Genomic DNA, 24308 nt, shown 5'->3' with positions numbered 1-24308 from the left:
ATTCGTCATTGAGATTCTAAGGACTTACAATCTGTTTTTCTTTTGCTTTCACATCTTACATCACCTTGCGTGTCTAGGTTCATGGTGCATCTCCACTTAGTTCTTAACAAGCCTAGACACAATTATCTCGATTTTCTTGTGGCTATATCCTCAAGTATTCTCTTGGGGCACTGAATCCTCACTCGCTCACGCCCTCCCAATAGGGCTTGCTTGTTGAACCCTCATTGTCCTAAGCCCTTTCTAAGACCGCAATGATGTTGCTGGACCCACTCCGGTCCTTGTAGCTATTTTTGAGCTATTGGAGCTTTTCACCTTTTGATGCTCTTTTCGAGGCAATCTAAATCCCGAAACTTTCCTTAAGCATAGTCCTCTCTAGCCTAACCTTTGTCTCATTTTCCCCTATCTTGAGCAATGACATCACCCGCTCATGATATTCTTATCTTCTCTTACTTGATGAGCTGTGGTTATGTTCTTCTCGTCAAATGTCGGTGGGTCATGCTTGCAAAAGTCTCTTAGATATCTTGACCTCCAGGACATTCTAACGTTGTTCTCACTGTTTCCGTTTCCGTGTTTTGCCATAATGGCCTTGGTAAGAGATTGTAGCGTCATGGCATCCTTACCATGACTGAAGCTGGGGAATCTACTTGCTCGAACACTAGTCCTTGGCATGCATTTGCTTATGAGGAGTCACGGATAGGATTGGACCCGGTCGGGGCCTTACCTCCTCTGCTACTACGTGAAGAACCTCTTCAAGTTCTAGGGTCCATAATGTAACCTCATTCAGTAGAGTCTGGTTACTAGATAGTCCAACCAAAGTTTAACCTAATTAGGTTCATAAACTTAACCAACATGTGCATGCGATTCAATTGGAGTTAGATTGTATTTACTACTTACTACTTACATATCTATCGAGGTGAGGTGTGGCTATGAGTTGAGTTGTAGGGACCCAAACGATGCCCAATCCAGGAGAAACTGTCTATAGGACTTAATCAACCTAGGGCTTTGGTACCAATCTGTAACGATCTGCTTTTCAAGGCTGTCTATCTAGGAAAAACTGTTTATGAATTGCCACGTGGTCTCAAGGGTAAAAGGAGCGGTAAAATTTTGCAATTTTGTAAAACGAGGAATATAAGAAAATTAAAGCCAAGCTTAAATAGTAAACTAACATAAAAAGTGTTAAAAGTATAAAACGTGGTCGCGAGGTCGAGAGAAATCAATTTATAAAATAACACAAGTTTCAAGAAAGCGGCATTAAAATAATATTAAACCAAGATCAAAGCTTGATCTAGAGGTCCCCCCCGTAGCCACACAACTTTGTGTGGTCCCGTTGTTTGACAATGATTTATGACCCATCTATAAACAAAGAATAGCAAAAATGAGTATAAGAATACTCAATAGGCATCTACTTGTAGGCTCTCATTGAAACTTCTCATACTCAATGTTTCTTAAGCTGTGTGCTGGATCATAGTCCTATAATTGGCTAATTCCATGACTTGAGTTCAAATCTAGCCGTCTCAGACTCTTAAAGTTCATATCTACCCCTCTCAGATTAAGATTCATATGTAGCCCTTTTAGACTCTTAAGGTTCACATCTAGCACTCTCAGGCTGGTAGGATTCATATACCATACTAACTCTTATTCTAAGGGTATAAGTCACCCATGGGGTTGTATTAAGGTTTCAAGGTGTACTTAGCCTCTCGTTTCATACTTTTCAAGGTTCATCAGGTCATCGAGCTTTCTGCGCATAAGTCGGGGTGCCTCGTAATGTCTCGAGGTCTAAGGAAGTTTAACAGGTATGGAGGAGTCGTTGCTCGTAATAGGTGACCTCTCAATCTACCTATAATTCCATATGTGCCTTCTACTAAGTACTAGCCGGAAGCTCCCCTAATGGCACCTGTCAATGCTCCCTATTCTTATGCCATTCTAGGCTAGAATAGTGCAAGGCCAGCTCCCCACTCGGCACAACCAGAGCTCCTTCAGTAGTACTCTCTGGCGTGCCACAGACTCTAAGTGGGTAACATCGCATTCCTATAGGCTAAGTAGACCTTTACCCGTTGAGGTGAGTTCATGATTAAGGGTTGCACCCTAACCGTCCTTGCATAGATCTAGTCAATCCATGATATCATAACGGACCCTAAATGTGGCTGAAGGACCAAGGAAAAGTAAAAATAGGCTACAACTCGCTAACAAATCATGCATATTTTCTAAGGCACATAACATTTAGTTCATGAGTCAATCAGGGCATGTATAGGTATTCTAGCCTCCTAACATACTTCTAGGGGCATAAGTGGCATTAATTCATAAACCATACATCTCCGCACAATATACATGCATATTGAGCAAGGTACGACAAATCATAGCATGCCATAGTTCTAACGAAGCATTTAAATCCTTCATAGTCAATTTTTGCATATCGGAAGTTCTAAAACATGGATTCTAGCTAAACGGATCAAAATCCATAATTCTATAGACTTAGCTATCCATTTTCATGCTCAATTCATTCATAAATCATGCTAACAGTCCATATGTTCGAGTCCTAATCGATTCCTAGAAGTATTTCTTGTTAAAAATCCAAATGGTGACTTACTTAGTTGTTGACTTCTTAGGCTTAGTTCGGGTCTTCAAGATTCCTCAAATATACCCTAAATTAAGTCAAAAGAATAAATTTGGTGAAAACAACTCGAAAAACAAACTCCGGAAGGCTTAAAAAACCATAAAAGAGGGATGAGGTCAAGGAAACTGACCGTTGACTGTACGGTCATGCTGACCCTCTGCTGACTTCCAGTGATGTCCTCCGCGTAATGTCACTAACCTCTTTCTTTTTTTCCTCTTTTCTTCTTTTTCTTTCCTTCTTTTTTTTGTACATATCTGGATATTACAGTATCTATTCCTGATTCACTACGTATAATAGCTGGTGGATGGGATTTGTAGTAGAAATACTGTAAAGAAGTATGAATGCACGTTATGTAGGAAATTGTTTAACCCTAGTTCATCTATATCGTACCTTCCCTTTTGTAGGATTGCACAATTAGATCTTGTGACTTTGACTCAGAGCAAACTTGTGTCTTGCATTCTCCTGAAAAGAAGATGGAACAGATTTCCTCTAATACAGAAGTACATCTTGCTTTGACACCCCTACAACCTGTTGTGTTTTTTGGATTCCACAAAAGAATGAGCGTGACAGGTCAGCTACTATCAATTAATAAATTTTCATATTCTTTGGGATTATGCCTTTTTATCTTGTTAAGACTCATTGCCTGTGTAACTGTCGAATATTTGTTGCTACATGGTAGTTGTTGGGACGGTTGAAGGGGGTAGGACACCAACAAAAATTAAGACTGACTTGAAGAAACCTATTGTGAATCTTGCATGCCATCCTCGCCTACCTCTATTGGTAATATTTGTATCCTTCACTAAGTTTTAAATATCTTCTTCTTTTGTCTTATATGATACTCTAAGGTTCTGTTCTTCTTTCCCATACAGTATGTTGCTTATGCTGATGGTTTGATTCGAGCATATAACATTCATACTTACGCTGTTCATTATACTCTGCAACGTGAGATGATAGTAGATTTTTCCTTTTTTCTTTGTTAGTATGGTGCATATTGTATTTATGAAAGTAACAAATGTTTTAATGTCGTTTTGCACTCAGTTGACAACACTATAAAACTCATTGGTGCTGGAGCATTTGCATTTCATCCAACGCTGGAGTGGATTTTTGTTGGTGACCGTAGGGGTACACTTTTGGCTTGGGACGTTTCAACTGATAAACCTAGTATGATTGGAATGTAAGTCATTATGTTTACATGTTCCATTTGCATGATTTACATGCCAACAAATTGATTAGATTTGGCCATCTTCTGGTGCATCAATAAGAAGTAGCTTATTTATTCTTGACATTATTGCTAGCGACATATTTAAATTGGTACTCTAGAAGTTCTAACTCTAAGTAGTTACAATATTACTTGATCCTAAAGGAGTTTGTTATGTTTAGTGAACATAGTTCTAATTCCCTGAATATCTTAACTGTATCATTGTTGGATCTTTAGCTTGGTTCTGCCATTAAGCATAACTCTGGGGGTTCTGACAGGATTGCTCATCTCTGCATCTTGTAAGGGTTTAATGGGGCATGTGCAGTTTTAAGTACTAGATATCAAAGAAGTTCACGTTCTAACAATCCAACTAGAACTTTCTAAGACCTCTAAGGGGTCATTACTACTACATGCATGATACAGAAAATTTCAAGAATAATTTAACTTTCTAAGACCTCTAGGGGGTCATTACTACCCTCCTCATAGTTAGGTTGTGACATTCTTCCCACTTAAACTAGTCATCGTCCTCGATGACTTACTTGGGGGATAATCATTCTGTGGATTGTGACACTATGCAGTGACGGACATGCAACATGAAGTGGATGACTCTAACGAGTGGGACTTAAAACTGATTATTATGTAAATGTTTTGTTATGGTCATCTTAGTGGACAATTAACCTCATCCTACAATAGCCTCTCCCAACTATTCGGTATAGCAAACTCCTCTATAGACTTACCCCAACTGATGGTTAGTTGACATCCAGTTAGTGGAGCAGAGCCTCAGTGTACTAGGTTACTAGATATGAATTGTAAATCTGTGTTGTTCATAAATTCTGGTAAATGTGGGATGCACACATCAGTTATGGTTGGAGGGGTAGTTGCCACCGACTATCATATCAATCATGCTATAAGTGAGATCCCACTACATACTCATCATGTTAAATTATGAAACTTTCATAAACATCATTTATAAAATCCTCATCCATCATCACATAAAAGACACTCAAGCTATCATACAAAACTGCTGGGCAAAAAAATATTTTTTCTATTGTATAAAAACGGTTTGACAAGGTGAAATATATTATTAAAAGAATCCCAATCTAGCTCTTAAGTGTTTCTAGTAGAATCTCAATCTAGCACTTAGTGTTTTAAAGTCATTTGGCCGATCGGCAATTCAAGGTAAAAAAAATCACAGTTGGCTCAACCAAATATTCTCAGATCAACCTAAAATAAATTTCGGAAATTAAACTCAGTTACAACCCTTATTGGAAATGATTAAAACAAATCCTTGCCCACTGATTTTCGCTAAAAAAAAAACTAGATTGCAAGTGATGATTCTATTTCGCCCAAATTAATTTTTCAAGAGAAGCAAAATACTTGCATTTAAATTTCTCAAGGGAAAGGGTTGCAAGGTGTCACAACTTGATTTTTGAGCTACTCCAAACATGGATCGCGATGTGGACTAACGTGGAAGAGTTCTGAAGATATGGTAAAATTTTTCGCTTTTAAAAAGAGGAAGACGCTGAACATTGAAAACATAATAAAAACATACAAAAGTACATACATATATATTTGAGTTTAAATACAAAAGAGGGAACGATACTTAAAAGACAAGACTGGGACAAAAGTGTACAAAAATCAGAGGAGACATTCTAACCTAGACTATCTATGGCCTCTTGCTCTAGACCGCTCTCGCCTCGACCAACATCTAGTCATTATCTAAAAAACAGTAAAGAACTAGAGTGAGTATAAAATACTCCATAAGTTGCCTACTTGTAAGCTCTTAAGTGTGGAATTGAGATTCCACACTCTAACATGATGATAAGGCATATATGTAAAGGTTTTGATCTGGGATTCTAAGTCTTGAGGCCTTGACCAGTTTTATGGCTAAGTTTTGGCTTATGTACTTATGTGGTCCCTCGTCCCTTTCAAGACGGGTTTAAGGAGAGTGGATCCGATTAGGCTGTCCACTTCCTTTTCTACACACAATACAAAGCGGAAGTCCTGAACTTTTGATAGACTGCTAGGTCATATGGCTGGTACTAACATCATGAACATAGTAAAAACTATATCTAAGGTTCAAATTAGGATTCAGAATCGGATTCGGCTCTTAACTGCCCTGACATTCGCCTTCATCCCCTTGACATGGTCTAATGCTCAAAGAAAACAAAGATATCCTATCCTAATCGATGTTTTGGGGAGAAGCCACTTTTAATTTTCCAGGTTGTATAAATAAAGTTGTTACTTTACCTAGCCCTTCTATAGCTAGAGTCTCAACTAGCACTCAGACTACAGTAATTTGAATGTTCATCTTTGCTTGAAATGCTGGATCCATTGGGTTTTTTTTTAGTCTCTTCAAGAGTAGATGTCATTTATTGCATTAATCACTTTAAGTAGTTTTCCTTTTAAACCTTGGAAAATATCATAACAGTCTTCTTTTTCATTGGAATTTCAGTACGCAAGTAGGTTCTCAGCCAATTACTTCAGTTGCTTGGTTACCAATGTTGCGGTTACTTGTAAGTCTCTCCAAGGATGGTAACCTCCAAGTTTGGAAAACACGAGTCATTCTGAATCCAAATAGACCTCCCACGCAAGCAAATTTTTTTGAGCCTGCAGGTGATATTATTGAATGATTTCAACAGAAATCTATTATTAGGATACATATTGTTGATTTGTTGAATTAATATTGGTTTTTTGTTGAGGTCTTCCCTTGTGGAAGTCAATTACTGACGTGAGTTCTTATTATTTTTTAATATAAGCAGTTGGGCTTTTTTCTTTAATACTTTTTGTTTATTATTCGATAGAAGAGTTGACTAAAGTTTTTCTGGTGCTCTATGCATTTTTTAAAACATTTAAAGTTTTTTGGTATGAATATTCTTATTCCATCTTTGTTGTTTCTTTACTTGATTCTTCCCTTGGTGGAAGTTGTATGGCTTATGGTATGCTCATTTTGCCTCTAGTAATCGATATCGATTGTTTTGATTGTGACAATCATTAGTTTGTTTATTATCTTCTTTTTCTTCTTCTTCTTCTCCTTCTCCTTCTATTGTGCTTTTTGCCCAAAGTGTCCGTGATCGATCAATTTTGGAACAAGAAACAAATTTTTCATTAATGCCTAAAAGAAACAAAAATTGATTAAAAAAAAAAATCTCGTTGGGTGAGAAGAAAGCAGAAAAATGAAACTTACAAGGGAATATGAAGACAACCCAATCAAGACAATTATCATTCCTTTTTATGTATTTGTTGTACTAACTGTTTTAATTTTCTTATATTTATGTATGTTTTGGCAGTGATTGAATCAATCGATATACCTCGCATCCTTTCCCAGAAGGGTGGAGAAGCAGTTTATCCCCTACCGAGGATCAAAGCATTAGAAGTTCACCCTAAACTCAATTTAGCAGCATTGCTGTTTGCAGTTATGTGAATTGATGGTATAGAGTCTTAATTGTTTGTTAGTTTTCAGAAAGATTCACATTTTTTGGTTGACAGAATGTGTCAGGTGCTGATACTGTAAAAAATAGGGCTGCATACACAAGGGAAGGACGAAAACAACTATTTGCAGTTCTGCAAAGTGCAAGAGGATCTTCTGGTAATCGGACTCCTTACTGAGCAAACTTTGGGCCATATGCTTTCAGTTGGGTTCTCATGGTGTAAATATTTTGCTCCTTTCAAATCTTGCATTCTCTCTTTTCTTTGGCCAATTGGTAACTTCCACTTGGCTCGGAATTTGCCTATATTCCCCTCATTTTTATAATTTCATATCTTCTATAAAATGCATTGTGTTCCTTATTAAAATAGTAATAATAAACAAGTGTGTTGATCCTTATCGTACTCTTGAAAGGCTTCCTAATCCTGGCCTAACTTTCCCAATGATTTGTAGATCTCCTTAAGGGAAGTTGTTAGTAGGTTGACATTATTTTAAAAATGCTCTAACTACCTTGACCAATTGTAATTAGTTTACTGTGGTGTACTTCCTGTTTGCAGATCCAAAATTAGGTTAATGAAATGATATGCACACCTTTTCTAATTGATGTTATATTGCCTTTTGTCACGCCCGCACAATTTGACGTTCCCATAAATCATAGAAGCTTTCTTCTTTTTGTAAGCGTGCCATCTTCTACACGTCATGTCCAACTTATTGTTGTTTGGCTATTACAGCTTCTGTTTTGAAAGAAAAGCTTTCATCCTTGGGTGCATCTGGAATATTAGCTGACCATCAACTTCAAGCGCAACTGCAAGAACATCATCTGAAGGGGTGAGCTTATGCTTTTTTTACTTGATTGAGAAAAGGGAGAAGGCTATGATCTCCTTTACTTTTTTTTTGATACTTTGATCTTAATCTTTGATGAAGCTGAAAGTAAACATTTGAATTTTTTAGACATCTGTTAGGTTTAGAGTTAAGAAACATGATTTTTGTTAATGAAAGGGGAACTCAAGTAGTGAAGCGTTGGTGAATGGTACTTCAAGGCACCAGTACATTTTCATTTGTTTAAATGGCAAGGTATGGCGCAGTTCCTGAGTGGTCACTTTTAAAATAATGAATACTCTCTCTCTCCCCTGTTTTTTTTTTCTTTAAAAAATTATTGGGCGATGCTAAATCCCTAGAGTAAAAGAAGTCTCAAGTAGTTGTTGAGTTCTTTCATTCACTACTGTTTGCATGCTTTTTTTAACAAAGATAGAAAAATGCTCAGGGAGGGAGTACAAAGAAAATCTAACAACCAAATGAAGTAAAAATCTCCAAATATTACAAGAGCCACAAAAAAAAAAAAAAAAAAAAAAAAGGAAAAAAAACATTGAAGATCAAAACGGCTAAGAAGATCTTGACAAGCCAATGAGCTGAAGCAATAAAACCAATCCCATCAAGTTGCGAAAGCTGTATCTACTGCCAAGAAGAACAGAACATCCAGAAACCTTCGATGAAAGCAAAAAATCAACGAAAATGCCTGTCTTCAGTTTGCAAGATCACTCTTGTTGACAGAAACAACCAAATAAAAAGCTTCGTAAGTGAAAGGAGCTCAAAAAGCAAAAGAGCAACATTAACTTTCCCAATCAGAACCTTTTCATGCATGCCACCTCACGTGATTGGACTGCAAACACACTACTCAACCAAACATAAATCGTTTAGTGAACCGGAAGCCCTCCAACCATCTTGATGGTCGATCCAAAGAAATCTAGGAATTCCAGAATTGTCTGGAATAACATTATATTCTCATTTTTCAGGTGCTTTGATGGAAGGATTAATTTTTTTCACTATACATTAAGAGAACTATGAAGGCAATGAAAGGTCACAGCCATTTTAAAAAACTCCACTAATCTTCTTCTTCGCATGATTCCTTTGATGACCCTTCGGCAATGAACCAATCCCTTCCTCATCTATAGTTCCTTCTTGGACACTAGATATAATTGGAACGATACAGAGTACATTTGGCTCCCATGCAAGGTGACATGCATAATTCAAGAAATGGTCCACATCTCCTCCTCATCTATACTACCGTCCACATCTCCTCCTCATCTATACTACTAACACTGATATTAGAGTCATCATCAGATCTTTCATCTTCCAAGGTGCAACTATTTACTTCTTACTTTCGGTTGAATCATTTCAATAGACAAAGGATTATGCACCCCTGAGTTTGATGATTTCCTGAATTCTTCACCAGCAGCTAACTTCAAAAACAGAGTACATAAATGACATTTTAAATTTTCAATTTTCTTGAAACAAACTTCCTCATTGAAGGCACAATTCAATTTTCTTCCTTGAATACCATTGGATAAGAGTGGTACAGGGGCGTGACCCTGGATTTGTGGTGGTGGGGTCCCTAATAAAGGGTTATTAGAGAAAAAAAAAAAAAAGAAAAGGAAACCAGATAGAGATTTTTAATGTAGTTTACCTATAATATTGTCGGATAGAGATATTTTATTTTATTTTAAATGAAAAACAATGGTTCCTTCATTTCATTCCTCTTTTTTGTTGAAAAGAAATGAAAAATACTAATGTTTGCATGTCCTAAAGCTGACACTAGTGGTTACTTCTTGGAGATTATTTTTGTAATCCTCAAGTGGTTGGGTTTTCTCCTTTTTGTATTTTCATTCATCAATGAAATAGTATACCTGTTTCCTCTCCAAAAAAAAAAAAAAAAAAAAAAAACTGCAAACTAGTGGTACTTCTATACTTGCGACCATTTTTGGCTTTATCCAACGGTATATTTTTTTTAGTCAAAGTTATTTATTTTTATTTGTTTTTGAATAGGAAACTGAAACCCAAGTCTGTAACCAAAGTTGGTCAAACTTTTGATTGTCAAAGTTAGTTTAAACTGAGGATTCTTGGATAACTTTTTGATTATTTTATTTACCATTTTGGGCAGCCATAGTTCGCTTACTATATCGGACATTGCTCGGAAGGCTTTCCTTTACAGTGTAGGTTACATTCATATTTGTGATTTTTATGTGTTATATAGAGAGCTTGTTTTCTATCTGCAACGTTAAGTTCTGAGTTAAATGTGAATGTTTGTTCTAGAAAGTGTAATGGTCGCTGATGGGGTTTTTTATCCAAAATCCTGGAATTTTGTATGCTCATAGATACATATAGAATTCTGTGGAAAGCCGTATTCGATGAAAGTCGTATGTACGGCTTGGAGGGAGATCTTTCATATCTTTCGAGATCCACCCTACAATATGGGGTCANCTCTTTTCTTTACTCGACTGTCTGCTAATTCATCTTGTGAGTTGTAACGCTGTGGACATACGAGAGCCATGTCTCCAGAGTATATATATTTTTTCCAATTCAACTCTTCTATTTATTGTTCCTTTTATTTAAAGAACTCTTCTGTCTTTCTTGTATTATTTTCTAGCATTTTATGGAAGGCCATGCAAAAGATACTCCTATTTCTCGGTTACCTATCATCACAATTTTAGATACTAAACATCATTTGAAGGATGTTCCAGTTTGTCAGGTATCTTTTCCAGTGCAATGCTTGTATTGTAAGGATTAACAAATATACAGTGTTTTCTTGGATATCTAACATTATTGTAGAAAATGACAGCCCTTTCATTTGGAGTTGAATTTCTTCAGTAAAGAAAACCGAATTCTTCATTATCCTGTTAGGGCTTTTTATGTAGATGGTCAAAACCTCATGGCACATAATCTATGCTCCGGATCAGATAGTATCTATAAGAAACTTTATACATCGGTAATATTCTGACTAATGTATTCTTAATCATTATCATGTAATGTTCGTTTTATCCAAATCAAAAGGGGGTTTGCTCAAGGCTTCTAAGGTTGAAATTTTTTTTTATCTTGCAGATTCCAGGGAATGTTGAATTTCATCCGAAGTGTATTGTTCATAGTAGAAAGCAGCGTCTATTTCTTGTTACTTTTGAGTTTAGTGGGGCCACAAATGAAGTTGTACTTTATTGGGAAAATACTGATTCTCTAACAGCAAACAGCAAATGTACCACAGTCAAAGGTTTGCTTTAATATGTTCAATTTTTTTCAAGGCATTATGGTAAATTTATGAGAAATACAAGCATGATTAGCAACATAGTTGAATTGCTACATGTTTGGTGTCACTAGGTCGAGATGCTGCTTTTATTGGCCCCAACGAGAATCAGTTTGCTATTCTAGATGATGATAAGACTGGACTTGGTTTACATATACTACCAGGAAATGCTTCACAAGAGAATGACAATGAAAAAGTTCTTGAAGACAACCACAGTACAGATACTAATAACAATTCTATCCGTGGACCTATGCCATTTATGTTTGAGACTGAAGTGGATCGTATTTTCTCTACTCCATTAGGTAAATGAGTAGACATTATGTATTCATCTATTCACTCCTTATTCTATTAAATTGGTTCCATGAATGCTGATAGATCAATTCACTGCATTTGTAGAATCAACATTGATGTTTGCATCTCATGGGGACCAGATTGGCTTGGTTAAACTGGTTCAAGGACATCGTAATTCGACAGCTGATGGTAACTATATACCAACGAAGGGTGAAGGGAGAAAATCAATTAAGCTGAGATTAAATGAGGTTGTCCTTCAGGTAATCAGAACTGCACGAGCAGTAAGAATTTGCCGTTATGCGAGGATTTTGGTGCTTTTGGTATTAGTACTAAAGGGGAAGCAAAGGAGAATATTCTCATTTATTATTATTATTATTTTTTTTTTTGTGGTACATGTATACACACACACACGACATATAATTTAAGTTTGTCATGGAAATGATGCAGAAAAAAGCGTTATCCTAAAAAATTATGACATTGACTAACACAAGGCACCTGTAAGGACTAGGAAAATAGCATTTGAATCCATTTTAAATATGAGATTAACCCAGAAAAATGCATTAAAAGAATTTGAAACCAATTTCAGTTGTTAGGGGCAAACATATGGAACAATACAAGAGCAACAAGCTATTAGAGTACATGCTATTGAAGTTGATGTGAATGAAATTACAAAGTTGATGCTGATAAAGTTATTTAACAACTCCCTCAATTGGTGCTTAAAGTAATTAGAGAGTAGTTACAGAGATATTAGATTTGGTCAGTTGAGACACCAAGTAGAAGCAGGAAAAGAAATTAAATTCCTGAGGCTTTCTCAGAAATTTCTGTAGCATTGAAAATTCTTCTACTGCAAACTTCCTGAATAGAGTAGCAGGAGTGAGATTGGGGTTTTGGTAGGAATTGAGAATTTTTCTGTGTCTTATTGTTGGTGCCTAAACCTCGCGAATCATTATAAAGAGACTGAATTAAATTCTTGGGATGAAGAACTTCTTTAGATTTCTACAGAAGTCTAGAAAAACTTGAGAGAGCTGGTTTGAGTGGCTATGGCACATTCGTGTTGTGATATATATATATAGAACTCAAACCTGCAGCATATCCCTTATGCATCAGCATGTGGGCGAGGCATATTTTTCAGGTGGTATGCGTGCCTCATTTATAGCAATCAGCAACAGTACTTAGTAGCACTCTTGCACATTCATTAATGGTGGTCCTCTTGGGATTGTGTATGAAAATAACTACCTCCTTAAACTGGTTTTCCTGATCTGAAACTTTAGGTCTTGTTAGATGGAGAATGGAGAATGGAAAATGAAGAAGAAATTTTAATTGCTTACAAATCCTAATGCTTGATACCATGATAAGAAAGTGGCAGCAAAGGAGAGGATGCTGTCTTTCTCCCATTTGTGAGATCTATCCTGTTTAAGGTTTTTTAATTTTTTTTTAAATGACAGGACTATTTTAGGGGAAAAAAATCTATACTATATTAGAATGATTAAAAGATTACTCATTAGCCACAGTTAATACATTAAGTACTATTCAAACTGTAGCAGTTATATCACATACCCTGCCCCTCAACTTGAGATAACTGAAAAAATTAATAAATCAATAAGTTAAATGAATTTGTTTGAGATATATTTTGTCACAGGGTGTATAGTCTTCAACTGAGTAATCGAATTTTAAAAGAATTCTTCTTCTGGAGACCGATCATTTTCTGGGACACTCATGGAAAAAACAATCATTTTGTTTTTGCAGGTTCACTGGCAAGAAACTCTTAGAGGACTTGTTGCTGGAGTACTAACCACCGAGAGAGTGCTTATGCTTTCAGCTGATTTTGATATCTTGGCTAGCAGTTACACAAAATATGATAAGGGAATTCCTTCAATATCCTTGACATTGGTTGATAAGATGTTCTTTGTTTACCTATTACATGATACAAGACAAAATTGTACATGTGGCTGAGTTTTATTTTTATTTATTTATTTATTTATTTTTTGTTCCAGGAATAGATCAAACCTGTTTTTGGCAAGCTTTAATTTATTACCAAGTTAAAAGTTTGATTATTAGTGGGAAAATAATGTTGGAGAGCAGTTTGTATTTACCTCAATTCTGAAACTCTTAGGAAATGTGTACCATTATAAATAATATTAATCAATACAATATATTTTTGAAACACGAGTTAGGCCTTTTGTAATGCTTAGAACTTAGTTCACAATTTGTGACCTTTTCTGCTCAAAAGAACTTGTTGGAATACTTAACTAATGTGCACTATCGATCCCTGTTGTGGATTGGACCTGCGCTCATCTTTTCTACTGCAACAGCGATTAGTGTCCTTGGCTGGGATGGAAAAGTGAGGACCATTCTTTCGATCAGTATGCCTTATGCAGGTGTGTTTCACAATATAGTTGTTAATTTTCTTTCTTTCTACTGTATAATTTGATAGACCCCCCCGATTACTAAGGTGTCTACATGTAAGAGAGGAAAGAAGAGGAGTGAATGAATGAGGGGCAATTATAGGGCCCAAAGTTTTATGATAGTTAGAATGGGCTGGAGAGTTGGTTATTTAGGGTGATGTCTGTTTGGGGAAGGGTATCATTTTGCATCATTTTGTATTCCCTGCGAGAATTAGGAGAGGTAGGAAGCTTTCTAATTTTCCTTATTACATTGTCATCCGATCATAAATAAAATTGTTGGACAAGGCCTATCACTTCGGTATCAAAGCAACGATTCTTGGGAATGGTGGGGAAGATGGAAGGAAGGATTGACGAGTTAGAAGAAAAGAGGTTGAGCGTCAGACAAAAGCAAGTGGAAATGGAAACAAAAATGGACTGAAAGTTTGCCGGAATGGAAACAAAAAATGAATTCGTTCTTTGCTGAGGTAAGTGAGAGACAATTGGATTTGGATGTAAAGGTGGATGTATAGTTTACAGTCATCTTTGAAGAAGTGAAAGCAGCTATCTCTTGCACTGTAGGGGGGATTAACATCGAGAAAGGGGGAGTATCGTCAAAAAGAATGATGACAGGCAAAGGGAAAAGGGTGATGAAAGAAGAATCTGTGAGGAAAACGAAGGAAAACAACTGAAAAAAATTTGGTTGATAGTGGTGGAATTAGCACACCTAATATCCAGGAAGTCTGCTCTTTGACGATGGCTGAATTGATTGAGGATGATGATAGGGTCTGGCAAAAGAAAATTCTAGGGGCTACATTTAGTCTCGAAAATTAGGCTGGGTAGGGTATGAATGCATCTGCTACGGGCAGGTCAAGTGAGTCAAATAATTCAACTGCCTGATCATTTACATTTTGTTGTAGTCGTGGGATTAGAGGATCTTGACAATTGTGACTTCAGCGAATTCTTCGCAGTGGCCCTTCAAGAGACTCACAGAGAGTGAACTCAGGCTCAAGATGGAGAAGGTAATCTACTTTAAAGGTGGTGATAAGTACACTCCCGGCTGCCGTTGTAAGAGAAAGGAGTTGCAAGGGATTGTTTTGCACAATGGTGAAACAGAAGGGAATAGAGAGGAGCTTGCTCGTGAGGAATGCTAACTGAATTGTGCACTGATATTGACGAGCAAATGAAACCATATGAAATGGCCAATCTCTCCCTTAATTAGATGATGGGGATTAAATACACCCATGATGATGAAAGTTCGAGGGATGATTGTAGGGCAGGACGATGTGGTGTTGATTGATAGTGGAGCTACTCATAATCATTGAAGAAATCGTTAAGAATAAAAAATTGCTTGCTTCTCCATCCACAAGTTCTGTGGTTGTTCTGGGAACAGGAGGTTTCGTTTGCATGACCAGCATATGTCAAGATGTAGTTCTCACAATCTCTGATCTAACTGTAATATGTGACTTTCTTCCTTAACCCCTTGGTAGCATTGACTTCAATGGGAATTCCTTGGCTAGTGATGCTAGGAAAAATCCAGTTCGATTGTCGCCAATTGGAGATGGATTTTTGAATTGGAGGTTGGTTGGTTCAACTACGTGGTGACCTTAGTCTGGTAAAATCCTAAGGGTCACTGAAATCTATGATGAAGGTCGTGGACAAAGATGACCAGAGGTTGCTGGTGGAATTAATTATGCTCGAACCATTGTTTGTGGAAGTTACCCCAGTTGAGGTGCTGGAAATCTTATTAAAATTTGTGGCTGTTAAAAGCTACCTCAAATATTTTGCAATGACTACACCAAAACAGTGGTTTAAATGTTTACTTTGGGCAGAATTTAGTTACAATACTGCATATCATACCGCGGCATGAGTTTTCCCTTGAGGTCGAGTATGGCCGTTCACCCCATCCTACATTATAATGATTTGATTTTATATTGATGATGTTAGTGTGGTGGCTGAGGTTGACATTCACCTCCGTAATAGGGAAGCCATGCTAAGAAAGTGAAAGTCTTTATTCTGAGCTTAACTGCGAATGACTAAATATGCCATTGAAAAGTGCTGTGATGTTCAGTTTGTAGTCGATGATTGGGTTTTTGTTAAGTTGCGCTCCACTGTCAATCTTCCTCTTCCAAGTACAGGCATCCAAAACTGGCACCAAGATTCATTAGCCCATTCCAGATTCTGGCAAAAGTCGGGCCGGTAACCTACAAATTGCCCTTATCACAGGGGACAAGTATTCATCCTTTATTTCACGTTTCTGTACTTTGAAAGGCAGTGGGCACAATTTCCCTTCTGTTCTGGATAATAGATAAAATTGTTGGGCAAGGCCTACCATAATTCGTACTCATAATGTATTTATCTATGATGCATGACATAACCATACATATTCTACCTTTCTTATACAAGTCTGACCAGCAAATGTGTTACTTCTGTGCAGTTCTCGCTGGTGCTTTGAATGATCGGTTATTGCTCGTGACTCCAACAGAGATAAATCCCAGACAGAAGAAGGGAGTGGAGATAAGGAGTTGTCTTGTTGGACTTCTTGAACCTCTTCTTATTGGTTTTGCTACAATGCAACAACGATTTGAGCAGAAGCTTGATCTTTCAGAAATACTTTATCAAATCACATCAAGGTTTTCTTCTTTGCATCTGCAGATATTTTTAGTTTTGCGGATATGCTGCCTTCTTGGTTTGGATCCCTAAATAAAATCTTTTAACTCTATATATTTTTTCTAATGGATTTTTGTTACCTTATCTGTGTTGAATTCATCTGAAGTTATGAAATCTAACTTGTAATGTTACTCCATGAAGGTTTGACAGCTTGCGTATCACTCCAAGGTCTCTTGATATTTTAGCTGGTGGTCCTCCTGTCTGTGGAGATCTTGCAGTGTCCTTGTCCCAAGCTGGTCCACAGTTTACGCAGGTGAGTGCTGGATAATATTATTTTGTCTCACACTTTCGTACCTTCCAAACCTCTATCCTAATTATTATTTTTTATATTTTTAACCAAGGACTTTCTCCACCTGTTGCTCAATTAACTCAGGTGCTGCGGGGTATATATGCTATTAAAGCCCTTCGTTTTTCTACTGCTTTATCCGTTTTAAAGGATGAATACTTACGATCTAGAGATTACCCAAGATGCCCTCCAACATCGCATTTATTCCATCGGTTTCGACAGTTGGGTTACGCATGTATCAAGTATGCAGATAAGATCATACTTCTTTTTTCGTTTTCTTTGATGCATGCATGCTGATTCAATACCTCAAAATTCATTGGTCCTGAGTACTTAGTGTGCTTTAGCATTCCTCCCTTTAAATTTTCTTTTCTTTAATCTCTTTTTCTTTGCATTTATCTTTATCCCATTGTTTGAATTAATTTTCTCACTTGGAGGGCTTGACTGCTTTTGGTCTCATGCTACTTTAAATGCTTCTTAAAGAAATCTAATGAATTGTGGTTCCTTGGCTCCTTTAGTTAACTTGTGAAAATTTCTTTTTGCTGCTATCGTTTCTCTTTTCGCTTTTCTTTTCTCTCCCTTTGGGAAGTGTATCTCTGAATAATTTTCTTCCTTTTCTTCCATGAATGAAAATTTTGTTTCTTATTTTTTCCTTTTATAAAAAAATGACTGACTTAAGCTTGCAGGTTTGGTCAGTTCGATAGTGCGAAAGAAACTTTTGAAGTTATAGCAGACAATGAAAGCATACTTGATTTGTTTATCTGCCACCTTAACCCCAGTGCATTGCGTCGTTTAGCTCAAAAATTGGAAGAGGATGGCGTAGATTCTGAACTGAGACGATATTGCGAGCGAATTTTAAGGGTCCGCTCTACAGGATGGACACAAGGCATTTTTGCAAATTTTGCTGCTGAGAGCGTGGTTCCCAAAGGTCCAGAATGGGGTGGTGGAAACTGGGAAATCAAAACTCCCACCAATTTGAAGGCTATACCTCAATGGGAACTGGCTGCAGAAGTGATGCCGTATATGAAAACAGATGACGGTTCTATACCTTCGATCGTTGCAGATCATATTGGTGTTTACCTTGGTACGGTTAAAGGTAGAGGTAGTATTGTTGAAGTAGTAAGTGAGGATAGACTGGTCAGATCTTTTCCACCTGCTGTTGGAAGTATTGATAAGTCCACTGCGCTTCAAATACCTTTAGCAAAATCCATTTCCAATAAATCCAAGGCATCATTTGATGGTGAGTCAAAGGATAATTTGATGGGTTTGGAAACTCTTATGAAAAAATCTTCTAGTTCAACCTCTGCAGATGAACAGGCTAAAGCTGAAGAAGAATTCAAGAAAACAATGTATGGTAATGCTCATGATGGTAGCAGTAGTGATGAAGAGAACGTTTCAAAAACTCGAAAGCTACACATTAGAATACGAGATAAACCTGTTGCATCTCCAACAGTTGATGTGAAAAAGATCAAAGAAGCTACGATGCAATTTAAACTTGGGGAGGGATTTGGTCCACCCATTAGCAGAACCAAGTCATTGACTGGTAGCACTCAGGACCTTGTGGAAACTTTATCCCAACCTCCTGCTACAACTGCTTTAACCGCTCCAATTGTTTCTGCTGCCTCGACTGATCCTTTTGGTTCAAATTCATTCGTGCAACCTGCACCAGTGTTCCTGCCTTCTACCCAGGGCACGGGCACGGGTGTGGGAGTTGCGGCCAGACCCATTCCGGAGGACTTTTTCCAAAATACAATTCCTTCTCTTCAGATTGCAGCTTCCCTTCCTCCTCCTGGAACTTACCTTTCACAGTTAGATCCAGCGTCCCGTGGCGTTGAGAGCAACAAGGTCGCTTCCAACCAGGCCAATGTTCCTGAAGTTAATGTTGGCCTTCCAGATGGTGGTGTTCCCCCTCAAGCCACCCCTCAGGCCACCCAGCAACTGGCTGTATCGTTCGAACCAATTGGATTACCTGATGGGGGTGTACCACCACAATCCTCGGGTCAACCCACTGTCATGCTGCCGACAGTTCAGCCAGTTCAGCCAGCTCAGCCTTTACTTTCTTCACAGCCTCTTGATCTTAGTTTCCTAGGACTTCCAAATTCTGTTGATCCTGTAAAGCCTACTCCACCTCAAGCGGCTTCTGTGCGACCTGGACAGGTTCTCAACTATCTACAATTTCATCTTGCCTCTCTAACTCTAACAGTAACGTTTCATTTATTGTCTTTTTACTTTTTTTCTTTACCATCTTCAACCTTAATTTCGTCATTCAGGTTCCCCGTGGTGCTGCTGCTTCTGTATGCTTCAAGACTGGGCTAGCACATCTAGAGCAGAATAATCTTTCAGATGCTTTGTCTTGTTTTGATGAATCTTTTCTGGCACTTGCCAAAGACCATTCTCGAGGAGCTGATATTAAAGCTCAAGCGACCATATGTGCCCAGTACAAGATAGCTGTGACTCTTCTTCAGGTAATCATTTCTGAGGTCCTTCAGTTGTTCCCTAATTGTTTTCTAGCTAATGAAGTTTTGTAAAGTAGGAAATAAAGCAAATTCCTTGCGATTGCATTTTGTGCAGGAAATCGGAAGATTACAAAAGGTACAAGGACCGAGTGCACTGAGTGCCAAAGATGAGATGGGCAGACTATCACGCCATCTAGGTTCTTTGCCTCTTCTGGCAAAGCATCGTATAAATTGCATACGAACTGCTATAAAACGGAATATGGAGGTTCAGAATTTCTCTTATTCTAAACAGATGCTTGAACTTCTGTTCTCTAAAGCTCCTGCAAGTAAGCAAGATGAGTTGAGGAGCCTCATTGACATTTGTATTCAAAGGGGTTTGATGAACAAGTCCATTGATCCACTGGAAGATCCCTCAATGTTCTGTGCTGCCACCCTCAGTCGATTGTCGACGATTGGTTATGATATATGCGATCTTTGTGGCGCTAAATTTTCGGCTCTAACCTCTCCTGGATGCATAATATGTGGCATGGGAAGCATAAAAAGATCAGATGCTCTTGCAGAACCTGTACCTTCACCGTTTGGCTAAAATTTTAGGCACTGCCTCCAGATGAACTCTCAGGTATTTGGCCTTCACTCAGTTTTTTCATCTTTTCCCTCCATCCTTCGCCCCCCATTGGGATTGTTTGCTTACAATTCTTTATTTATTTATTTATTTATTTGTAGTTAGTGATTGGAAGCGTTGGCCCAGTTTTGTACATTTAATATACTGTTATGAGCTTAAAGCCTATAATTAAATGATTTTCCCCCTCTATTAGCTTTTTGGGTTGGATTTGGGGTCTTGGGGAATCGGGCCCCCTCGGAAGGGGGCATTCTTTGCCCTCCACCTAAGCTAATCTGCGTAGGAAAGGGCCCGAAGCCAATCCCAAGAAACAGTGAAACTTCATATGGTCTTGGGAAACGCTAACAATATTTATGGTTTAAACTTGGACCATACTTTATGTAACCAATTGGACCATACAAATGTTTGTTCTGTACAACATTCGATATTGAACGGATTTTAGAAGTTCATAGCACCAAAGTCGTAATCATTCTATAGGATCAAATTTGTGGGAATTATACAATGATCGAAGAGATGCATATGATATGTAATATTAAATTGTTCGATAAAATATTAGAACCCTTTTAGTTGAATGGTTTAAAAAGTGGAAATAAGCTTAGAGATATGAAGTTCGTGTTTGTTTGAAGGTTTTCAAATATGATGTCTAGGAAAAGTTTTCCATTATTGTGATAAAATAATGTATAATAGATTGTAACAAATAGATAATAAATAAGTAATTCTCTAATTTTGTGGAAATATCAAAACATCTCTGGATTTTGGTGTTAAAAGAACTCTTAAAAGAATCAAGAATCCTCTTACACTTGCTAAGGTTGATTTAGAAGTTCAATAGACAATGGAATGACCAAAAACTCAAATTTTTATGAACTGGGTATTTTAAATTATTTACTTTCCACTAAACCATCAAAATTATTATTAAGTTCCTCACTGTAAGTATTGATTCATATTAATGATCACCTTGAGCATTATAATCTTTTACATCGTTGAATAGATCCATTTGCAAACAATTCGATACTGACAAAATTATCAAAGATTGGTGTTCTTTATTTCTATTCAACAACGTACGAATAGTTTCTTGATTTTGATTAAGGGATTGTGGAACCCTTTTCTTGGAATAAATAGAAAAAAATGGATTGATATTGGTGCAATCTGACTCATTATTAAAGATCAATCTTGAACCTGACGGATCTTGCCTTTTTATGATATACGAAGTATCGGATTTCACTAAGTCTATTCATAGGAAATTTCAAACCATACCATTTGTACTTCAACAAAGGAAGTGCGGGCTTCTTCGATAGAAGAGCTTTTTTTTGTCTCGGTCCATGAAAAATGATATGCAATCCAATGTGTAACGAGGATCGAGTACCACAGCTATAAATATCAATTTATTGATTTTGTCAACTAGGTCTCAATACTTGTTATACTTTATCTTCATATTTGAATTTATAGTACTTATAACATTGTCCACATTCGGGCATGCTTACACTTTTGAGTGAATAATGAATGAAATTCACCCCCGGATTCAGAGCAAATTTCCCCTCTTACTAAACCATGGGGAGCCCCGAGTAGTTTACCGGGTAACTTGAGTTGTCGTCATGATACCCTTTCTTAGCGGAAGATCGGAAAAAACTGATATCTTCATCACGAGACTGATCGGATCTACCATAGACACCCGAGAGACCTCCACAAGGCAGACTCAAAGAGTAAGAGGACAACAAGCAAAAGAATGTTGCTTTCATTTCTTTATTGAGATTGAAATCAAGTTCTTTAAAAAGGGGATAGGTATAATGCACACCGGCCAAGTCAAGAAAAGGACTTCCTTATTAGAAAGATGAATGAGATTGATTGAAGGAGGTAAACTCAGTCTCACAGCTTCGCCCCTTTCCGATTCCTTTTCACCTATTTATTCTTGAACGGATCTTGATCCTTATTCATCAAGGAAAGACGAAACATTAATGAGAGTGAACTCCTTTTCCTATTTGTAAACTACTTCACCTTCAAACACTTGATAAAGCTATTTGAAGAACCTTCACCGATATGACCTTCCCTTATTTTAGGAGGTAAAGCCGCTAATTCATTGACTCTCCCTTCTTTCACTCTTTCACTCGGTAAACTCAATAACTACTGAACAAACCTGATTGAACTCTTTAACTCTATTCCCTGACTGACTGGATTGAATTGTAAACTCCTGACCTCGCATATTCAATCCTTCTAGCTTTCACTCCTTCCCCTGAACCGGAACCTTCTTGAACGGTAAACTAAGAAAATGAAAGAGAAGCTCAATCACCTTTGACTCCCTTCAGTTATTATGAGTTATTCAAACACAGTAAAGTCAGTAAAGTGGCTTCGCCCCTTCACCCCTATTCCCTTCCCTGAGTTCACTCGGTAAATAGGTTCATTCAGTAGCTAATTCATTTACTCTCCCTTCTTTCACTGCAAAGGAATTGAAAATAAAAGAAAGATTTGCTCCTCTCCCTCTCGGTCGAGTTGCTTTGCTCCTTGATTCCTTCTTTCTTTTTATCCTTCACCTCGTAAACAAGGGTTTCACTATTCGAGAACTCTGTCTTCGTCTTCACTCCTCTTCTTTACAGTCGAGCAGCTTCGCGCCTGAAACTGATTCAAGTGATTCAGCTATCGGTGTCTTCTCTGTTCTTTCCCTTCAAACACTGTACAACCAGTTGGGGTCGTTGCTCCGTATCTTGTTCCCCCGGTGTGAAACTAGTTGGTTTCGTAGTTTAAGAATTCTACTGATCCCAAGTACTCCATCTCCATCATTGCATATGGGAATATAGAAAGTAAAGAAGAAAAGGCATGACCAGAAGAATTGTGTGAAATAAGTCAATTTATCCAGTTGAGGCATTCTTGATTGAGAGAAAATGATTATTCCCTCCAGACAGACTCCTTCCTGTATGAGTAGTGAAAAACTATAGAGAGCTGTGGTTGGTTGTTGACCAACGGAAAGCATGGGAGAAAGAAAGATACACAAACGAAGGAAAAGGGGCAACTTCATAAAAAGCAAGAAAAGCACCCAGCAAACTGCGAACCTGACTCGAGAGGACAACCACCGAGATAAACAAACTAAACAAAGAAGGGCGCGAGAGCCTGCCCAGGTCAAGGGTCTCCCCGATATCTTTTCTGAACAAGTGAAAGTAGAAAAACTTAGTTCTTACATCACCACAGCACACTTGGTTTTCTTTCTCGTGGAGCGGCATATCGAAAAAAAAGAAAGAAAAAAAGGCGAGGAGAAGAGGAGAAGGAGTCATGAGTAAGGAAGGAGCGAGACCGATAGGGAGAGGGAGTAAGGAGCTCGACGAGAAAAGGAGAGGGAGTAAGGAGTAAGTAGCTCAACCGATAGGGAGAGGGAGAGGAAACCTTTTCTGTTTTTTTATAACATAGCATAGCGGTATTATGCCAAAAGACTTTTTAGCAGATTGTATGGTTATCTCTAATCTGCTCCATCCATTCGTGGGGGGGTTCGGCATCCATCTACGTAGATATTTCCAGATCCTGAGAAAGAATGTTATTGACTATTTCCAAATACATATTTCTCATTTCTTGAAAGTGAGGGCCACTCGCCCTCTTTCCCACTCTAAACGTAGTTGCTGCGTGACTAACGTGTGAATTTACTTGTGAAGTGCCTCAGGGGATGGGGATAGCGGTGTGGAACTTCCGCCGGTGCTAGCGCCTCTGGCAGCGCCTCTTGAGCTGCCCCCGGTCGTTGATTGGGGTTTTGATAGGGGTTGGACGGCCCTAGGAACTGGCAGGATTCGCGGTCGAAGCAAGAAGCTGCTGCGCGACCTCTGGAGCGACTATCTTAGCCGTGGGATCGGCCTCGCCTAAGGCGGGTGCACGGAAGGGTGAAGGCGAAACTCGAAAGGAATTTATTTCTTTTTCTATTTCCTCTTTCATTTGCATTTTCAAATCTCAAGTAAAAGCGTTAACGCATCCGTTTTCTTGCTCGTTACCGCTTTACTAATCAAATAGGAGCAAGCCAAAACCAACTCCTAAAACGTGGCTGAGTTCGCCTTTTGGGGTTACCCACTTGATTGAGGGTTTAGTAATATATAAAGAGGAGGAAGCTGCGGGACCGAGAAATAGGGAAGGAGCCCCCAAATTTGGCCTTTTTGTTTAAGTAAGGGCAGCTCGCCTTTTTGAATAGAAGGAAGTGGGATAGCATTGGTTCTTTCGGTAAACCGATGCATGAGCTGAGGCTCCCATGTCCCGCCGACCCTTCGAAAAAGTCAGGTCGTCAAACAGCTCAGGAGTTAGAAGCAAGCGGAGTCAAAGACAGGTCAAACTC

At 38.1% G+C, this 24308-nt stretch overlaps 1 protein-coding gene across 5 annotated transcripts; it reads left to right on the top strand.

Annotated features, from left to right (window-relative positions):
* The first annotated feature begins 3018 nt into the window (after window positions 1–3018).
* On the top strand, window positions 3019–20531 carry LOC111804091. 5 transcript variants are annotated; one of them, XM_023688787.1, is made up of 23 exons: window positions 3019–3184; window positions 3294–3394; window positions 3484–3556; window positions 3653–3788; window positions 6268–6428; window positions 7103–7227; window positions 7302–7401; window positions 7971–8067; window positions 10178–10229; window positions 10664–10765; window positions 10856–11002; window positions 11116–11278; window positions 11386–11613; window positions 11708–11862; window positions 13349–13477; window positions 13863–13980; window positions 16421–16616; window positions 16795–16906; window positions 17027–17181; window positions 17623–19093; window positions 19207–19401; window positions 19508–20011; window positions 20208–20531. In XM_023688787.1, exons 1-22 carry the CDS (start codon window positions 3088–3090, stop codon window positions 19976–19978), a joined length of 4584 nt encoding a protein of 1527 aa, XP_023544555.1. In that variant the 5' UTR covers window positions 3019–3087; the 3' UTR covers window positions 19979–20011; window positions 20208–20531. The 5 variants fall into 5 exon arrangements, with proteins under 5 accessions (XP_023544555.1, XP_023544545.1, XP_023544563.1 ...); XM_023688777.1 differs by lacking the exon at window positions 20208–20531 and adding an exon at window positions 20116–20206; XM_023688795.1 differs by lacking the exons at window positions 3484–3556; window positions 20208–20531 and having other exon boundaries at window positions 3056–3184; window positions 19508–20109.
* Window positions 20532–24308: the final 3777 nt, after the last annotated feature.

This window comes from Cucurbita pepo, chromosome LG01 (genome assembly GCF_002806865.2).
Source record: "Cucurbita pepo subsp. pepo cultivar mu-cu-16 chromosome LG01, ASM280686v2, whole genome shotgun sequence".
NCBI lineage: Eukaryota > Viridiplantae > Streptophyta > Magnoliopsida > Cucurbitales > Cucurbitaceae > Cucurbita > Cucurbita pepo.
Note: the sequence above shows the minus strand (reverse complement) of the source record. Positions and strands in the feature narration are given on the sequence as shown.